The 6,887-nt window shown below is 57.1% G+C and overlaps 1 protein-coding gene across 1 annotated transcript in view; it reads left to right on the top strand.

Moving 5' to 3' along the window:
* The window catches only part of LOC113210550 (fatty acid synthase-like), a gene marked incomplete in the record, with an annotated part of 13,225 nt that overhangs the window by 3,142 nt on the left and 3,196 nt on the right, over positions 1-6,887 (top strand). The window contains 14 exon segments of the mRNA XM_052268614.1: positions 1,166-1,372; positions 1,453-1,581; positions 1,947-2,361; positions 2,436-2,731; positions 2,815-3,050; positions 3,310-3,460; positions 3,632-3,715; positions 3,795-3,903; positions 4,015-4,287; positions 4,369-4,533; positions 4,608-5,369; positions 5,459-5,627; positions 6,082-6,182; positions 6,433-6,722. Coding sequence (XP_052124574.1) covers positions 1,226-1,372; positions 1,453-1,581; positions 1,947-2,361; positions 2,436-2,731; positions 2,815-3,050; positions 3,310-3,460; positions 3,632-3,715; positions 3,795-3,903; positions 4,015-4,287; positions 4,369-4,533; positions 4,608-5,369; positions 5,459-5,627; positions 6,082-6,182; positions 6,433-6,722 — 3,327 coding nt within the window.

The following is a 6,887-nucleotide window of genomic DNA, read 5'->3' as shown; positions in this document are numbered from 1 at the left end:
ACCAAAATGTAACGAAAAAGTTGCGTTAACTTTCGTTAAGTTAACGTTAACTTAACAGTTACTTTTTCTGAAAAGTTAACGTTTCAACTTAACCGTTAATATTTTTTGCCAATTTAACTTTAACTTAACGATTGAACTTTTTTGGTTAACTTTCCGAACCTTGCGCGAGGGCAGGGGGCAGCCAGGGCAGCGCAGCGGTGCGTACCATACACTTGAGGGCCCGCTCTGTGCTATTAGAGATTGAGGGTGGGGAGGGGACTTTGCTCTCTGGTGGAGACAGTCTTTAGGAGACTGTTTGAAAACACTAGTTGACTCTTGTCTAAGCCATCCCGCGTCTACCAGGTCCCAGCTGCGCCGTCGACGGCTCCTGGGTAGGAGGGCATCTGGGGCTACAGCAAGCCGCCGCCGCCATCCGGGAGGGGCGGTGCGACGCCGCACTCGTCGTGGCCGGGAGCATCAGCCGCTTCGGCGAGACCTCGCTGCTGCTCAACAAGCTGGGGCTCGCGACCGACGAGGGGGTCACCAGGAGCTTCGACGCGAAAGGTAAATGAAGTGCGTAACCAAACACACTGTATCGCGACTACCAGCGCGACCTCAACGTTTTGCTCCTCTTGCAGGAACCGGGGCGGTGCGCAGTGACGGGGCCGTCGCTTTGTTCCTGCAGCGCGCCGACCAGGCCAAGCGGTGCTACGCCAGGGTGCTGGCCACCGAGGTCGAGTTCATAGGGCCGAGATGCGACCTGGACCTCACACTGCCCAGCCCAAAGGGCACCCGAGACTTTCTGCAGCGGATGTACAAGAAGCACGCCATCGACCCCAAGACGATGGCCTACCTGGAGGCCGACGGCAACGGCAACCGCATCCGGGACGCGTGCGAGCTCAACGCCATCGACCAGGTGCTGGTCCAGGAGGCGGGGCGAGAAAGCCCCCTTCAGATAGGCTCGGTCAAGAGCAACATCGGACACGTCGACTGCGTCAACGGCTTGGCTGCGATCTGCAAGATGGTGGTCGCCATGGAGACAGGCGTCATCCCGGCCACAATCAACTTCCAGGAGCCCAACAGCGAGGCCACGGGTTTGGTAGCGGGCAGGCTCAAGGTGCGTCTCCAAGGGGCTAGGAGAGACTTTCTACCTTAACAGGATCATGACCTCTACGTACTGCTGCAGGTCGTAGACAAGAACACGCCGTTGCAACTGTCCGAGGACAGCGTCCTGGCCGTCCACACCATGGCAGTCTCCTCCATGGTGGGACACACGGTGCTCGGCGGCAACCCTCGCGGCCCCGGCCGCGTCCAGGACCCCGCCGACCACCTGCCGCGCCTCGTCACCTTCTCGGCCAGGACGGAGGAGGCTGCCGCGAGCATCGCGAGCAAGGTGAGTCCATAAGTCGCACCTGCACAACCAGATCGATTAGCGAGAGAGGAGCTGCATAACATCTTGTTCTTAAAACACAGATACAATCTGCTCCATTTGACACAAACTACTACCGCTTGCTCCACGATGTGTACAATGAAGACATCAGAGGGTACAACTACCGGGGCTACGTCATCTGCCCCTCCACCGGGAATGACACTCTTATCGCGGTAAGTCCCAAGTAACAGAGATTCGTCTGAAACACGTCAATTTAAAGTGTACTGACGTCACTATTAATAAGTCACGTTGTGTTACTTTGCGATGTTTGACGTCATTTTGACGTCAAATTGACGTAATCTTGACTCTCAACAGTCACGTTTATGTCACTTATGACCTAAAAGAGTCAATATTACGTCACTTTGACGTCAAAATTACGTCAATTATTGCGATTTTAAACACGTCAAAGTGACGAAATGGTCGTGACGTCAGTATACTTTAACTTGACGTGTTTCAGACGAATCTCTGTTACTTGGGGTTGAGTGCAGTGGCTGGTCGTTTTACTGGCTACAATCACTAACGAGCTTCTCATCGACAGTCGCTGGAGAAGAGGACGGTTTGGTTCGTGTACTCGGGCATGGGCAGTCAGTGGGCGGGCATGGGCTCGGCGCTCATGAAGCTCCCCGTGTTCGCCGAGACCATCGAGCGCCTCCACGCCGTGCTGGAGCCGCGCGGGGTGGACCTCAAGGACATCCTAACAGACACGGGGCCGACAGCGTTCGACAACATTCTCAAGTCGTTCGTGGGCATCACCGCCTGCCAAGTCGCGCTCACCAACGTGCTCACGGCCATAGGTGTCGTCCCGGATGGCATTGTAGGCCACTCCGTAGGCGAGCTGGGCTGCGCCTACGCCGACGGCTGCGTCACGGAGGAGCAGGCGATCCTGGCCGCGTTTTCACGAGGCACGGCCTCCAACGCGGTCCAGCTCATCAAGGGCAAGATGGCCGCGATCGGTATGGCCTTCTCCTGGACTCTCCCCCTCCCTTTCTTCCCCCATTCGCAATAACTTCGTAATTCTTGCCCAAAGGACTCGGCTACCAGGATGTGCTCCCCCGCCTTCCCCCCACAATCGACGTGGCCTGCCACAACTCGTCCACCAGCTGCACGCTCTCCGGCCCCGCGCAGGACGTGGATGACTTTGTTGAGAAGCTCAGCGCCGAGGGCGTGTTCGCCCGGGGCGTCAATGTGTCCGACCTCGCGTATCACTCGCGGTACATCCAGCCCGCCGCCCCGCTGCTGCTGCAGCACCTCAAGGAAGTTATCCCGGAGCCCAAGCCCCGCTCTTCCAAGTGGATCACGACGTCGGTGCCCGTCGACAAGCGGGTAAGACTTTCGACCTCGCTTTCGACTCTCGCCAAGCCATTTTCGACCATCGGATATAAAGAGCCATTGACGCCTCATTTCAGGATAGCGAGCTGGCCAAGTTCTGCTCGGCCGAGTACCAGACCAACAACCTGTTGAGCCCCGTGCTGTTCGAAGAGGCGCTCCCGTTCATCCCCGAGCAGGCCGTCCTGATCGAGGTGGCCCCTCACGGCCTTCTGCAGGCCATCCTGAAGCGTGCACTGCCTGACAATGTCCACATCCCCCTCACACAGCGAGGCCATGCCGATCCCCTGCGATTCCTGCTCGCCGCCATCGGCAGGTCGGTGTATATTCTTAGGACCTACTGTACTAAGCTTATTGTATGGAATTATTCTGAAGCTAGATTGTGTGTAGTTTACAAAAGGCCATCTGCCGTATCCAAAGACAGACTCACAACCTGATTATAATTTAAATGTTAGTTGCAGGAAAACACTGTAATCAGTGACAATTATCGTCTAAACTCGTGTCCACGGAAGTCATATATTTAAACCTCCTCAGTGTGCCAATATAAATCTAATCGTCTTACGTTTTGAAAACAGGATGTCCTTCTCATCCATTGCTCCCAAGGTATCTGCCCTGTATCCTGAAGTAGACTTTCCTGTGCCTCGAGGTACACCAGCTGTGGCACCGCTAGTGACCTGGAGAAGTGACCTGACGACATATCATGACCCATTTAACATGGTGGGATGGGTGAGTATACATAGATTAAGAAGTGCATAGTTAGAGTATAAATTAATTAATAAAAATCGACACATTTGCTACATCCTAGTCAAAGCCTCAATGGAAAGACGACACTATGTCATTATCTATGTAGTCACCCTGCCAATATTAATTGTATTGTTTTGTATTCTGTGTGGCCAGCAAATGACGGGAGTACAATTAAACAACGACTCCGTCTCCGTGAAAGTCGATGGGTCACGCATTTACCCGTTATCGGAAAAACTTGTGAGTCGACGCAAAAAAATACGTATTTTTTTTCACCAATGTTTACCAACAAAACGAAATCTCCGAAAATCTCTTGTAGGTTCTGATGTGGCAATCTGCCCTAAGTAAAGAACAGGAAAATGCTGGAAGTTCCTCTATATCATTTCAAGACATACTCGTGAAACAGTGGATCGCTCTCCCTTCTCACGGTTAGTTTGTGCACTTTTATGCTCATCCCAAATAATACGGAAACGTCTCAGATCAATGAAATCGTATTCAGGGCATTGAAAGCACCATCGCGAAAACGTTCTGACCCACAGAGACCAAGTTCCTTCAGGCACAGTACATGCAGGGCACAAAGGAAACTCAGGTCCTGTACAACGGCGTTGGAGAGAAGCTCTGCGCCTTGGTGGTAGGTCACGTCCACATCATGGACTCCGGCGTGGAGGTGCCGCACAGTCCTGCCGTCCGGGAGCTGAAGGAGGACTCCGTCGACGTCTCCAAGCACCACTTGTACCAGAAGCTGGCCGCCATGGGACTGGAGTACACGGACACGAACAAGACCATCACGTCGATCCGGATGGGACGCCGAGGTTGGTGACCTTTGCGAGCGTTGAACTGTCTCGTGTCCGAAGTGATGCGAGTGTAGGATTGTGTTGTGTTGTGCTCCCCAGGCTGGCTGGTCAGCGTGGCGCCCCACGACTCGCTCGCCGCCACCCTCGAGACCGTGCTGCAGGTGTACATACTGAGTTCGTTGAACGAGGGCCATAAGGTGCGCCTGCCGTACAGGATACGCCGGCTAGATATCGACCCGACCATGCTGAAGAATCAGACAGCAGGTAATGGATCGGCTGCTGTGACTGATGCTTGTTGATGCCCTCACCCCCACCATGACGCACCCCTCTCTGCTCAGGGTTGTCGCTGCACCTCGACCTGGCCACCGGCGTCCTGTCGGGGGCGGGCGTCAGTGCGCACGGCGTCGTCCTGCGGGAGCGCACCGAGTCCGCCGCGGCGCCGGTCGCGTTGGCGGTGCGGCACGTGCACCTCGGCGATGACGTCGTGCGACTGCAGTTCTTGGGCGTGACCTCGCTCAGCAGCAAACGCGACGGCGGCCCCACACACCTGGACTACGTGGGCGTGCTGGAGAACGGCGCCGAGGCCATGCGGGTGATGGGCGTGGGCCGCTGGTTGCCCGACGACCGGGTGCCACAGCTGGACGCGGTTCTGCGCTGGCCGGTCCCGGCGAGCTGGTCCACCCGGGACGCCGCCACCGTCCCCTTCGTGTACGCGCTCGTGTACCACGCGCTGCAGGTGCAGGCGGGCGCGCGCCGCGGCGAGTCCATCCTGGTGCACGAGGGCGCCTCCGCCGTCGGCCAGGCCGCCATCCGAGTGGCGTGCCAGCTGGGCTGCGCCCCACTCTACACCACGGTGGCCAACAGCCGGGAGCGCGCCGCGCTGCTCGCCATGTTCCCCCAGCTGCAGCCCGCCCAGGTGCTGAGCTGCGGCGACGGCGGCTCCTTCGAGCACCGCCTGCGCCTACTGACCCGCAACCGCGGGGTGCGCCTGGTCGTCAACACGCTCGCGGGCGCCGAGTTCCGCGCGTCCCTCCGCTGCCTCGGATTCTTTAGCCGCCTCATCAACTTCTCCCGCGAGAACTTGCAGGAAGAGAGCATAGGTGACCCAGCCATCGCAGTCTGCGTTGCCCTACCCTTTCCTTGGCCATGTATCACCTCTCACACGCTACTCGTTTGCCCTTGGCCTCAGGTTCTAACGTCTTCCTACGGAGTACTGGCGTGTTCGGCTGCTCGGGCAGCGAGCTGTTCCATGCCACCGAGGCCACCCGCCGCAAGGTGGTGGACGCCGTTGCCAAGGGGATCCGCGACGGCGCGGTGCAGCCCATCGTGGGGGCCGAGGACTGCGTCGGTCTGCAGAGGTAGGTCCAGTCTTTAACACGTCCCCAGCGTTGTTTACCAAATTATATCGGCTTCTTGTTGCGGAGAACGTTTATTGGCAGTTGTGCGGTGTGTGTAATTTCACCGCATCTTTTTATCTCAGAACCCACAATCCATTCAGAGGTAGTAGTAATGATTCTAGGGACCTTCAACGCGAGTATGATTTCAGTAATAAGGTTGGATATTACCAAAAACTTCCAGAAAATTTTCAAGTGCTTCCTTCCAACCCTTTTTATTGAGTCGGTGAAACGTTTCCTTGCCTACCACAGCGCGGCGCTCAGGGCGGGCCGCCAACTTCACACAGCTGCTCGGCGGGCTGGCCTACCCAGTGCCTAGCAGGCGGCTGTGGTAGACACACCGAATGGGGCTTTCTGAGAACCGTAGCCCACCAGGGCCAAAACTGCAGAGAAAAACTAAAACCCGGTTTTCTTCTAGCATTCGTGACCTGGTGAAGGGGACGAAAGCGGTCATAGAGGTGAACAGCGCGATGACAGAGTCCAGCCACTGCGACTCCCACGATTTCCACACCGTAAACGGTAGGTGTCTCGGCAGAACCTAGAAGCGCCAATGCGAATACAATGAGCCAATGCGCTTTAAAAAGACCCTCATTTCCATTTTACGCATTAAATTCGCATTTTACGCCCTAATGCGCACTAAACGGGCCAAAATTGTGGAACCTTTAAAGCGCATTTTTATGTGCATCACCGACTGGCGCTACTAAGAAAGAAAAGCCGAGGCTGGCAGCATCGTTGAGGACACAGCTTAGCAATATCTTTGCCTGCGCAGGTCACCGAGTAGCGGGTAAGAAAGCACCCAGTCGTCTGCCCCCCCTTGGAGACCTGTTCCACAACTCGTCCCTCGAGGTCCTGCCCTCCGCCAGCGTGGACCAGGGCAAGGGGGCGGACAAGGACTTGTCCCTGTCGCTGACGGTGGACGCCCTTGCTGCGCTCAGCAGCGCCGACAGCCAGCGTTCGCGGAGGCCACGGATCGTAGAGCTGACCTCGCTGGGCCCGGCGTCGCACTCCTCGCGGGAGAACCGCAACCTGTTCGTGCTGCCGCCGCTCAGCGTGCTGGACCCAGCCTCCAAGAGCCAGCTGGCCGGGCTCGCGGCCAGGCTGTTCAGCCCCGTGCTGGTGGTGGAGACCACGCCGGGGGACAGCGTCCAGGTCGCAGCCAAGGCCGTGGTGCAGACGGTGCTGCAGCGCCAGCCTCACGGGCCCTACAACCTGCTGGGCTGGCGC

The sequence above is a fragment of the Frankliniella occidentalis genome, unplaced genomic scaffold (genome assembly GCF_000697945.3).
Source record: "Frankliniella occidentalis isolate FOCC.00 unplaced genomic scaffold, Focc_3.1 Scaffold73, whole genome shotgun sequence".
NCBI classification, from domain to species: Eukaryota; Metazoa; Arthropoda; class Insecta; order Thysanoptera; family Thripidae; genus Frankliniella; species Frankliniella occidentalis.
The sequence above is the reverse complement of the archived record's forward strand: the minus strand, read 5'-3'. Positions and strand labels throughout refer to the sequence as shown.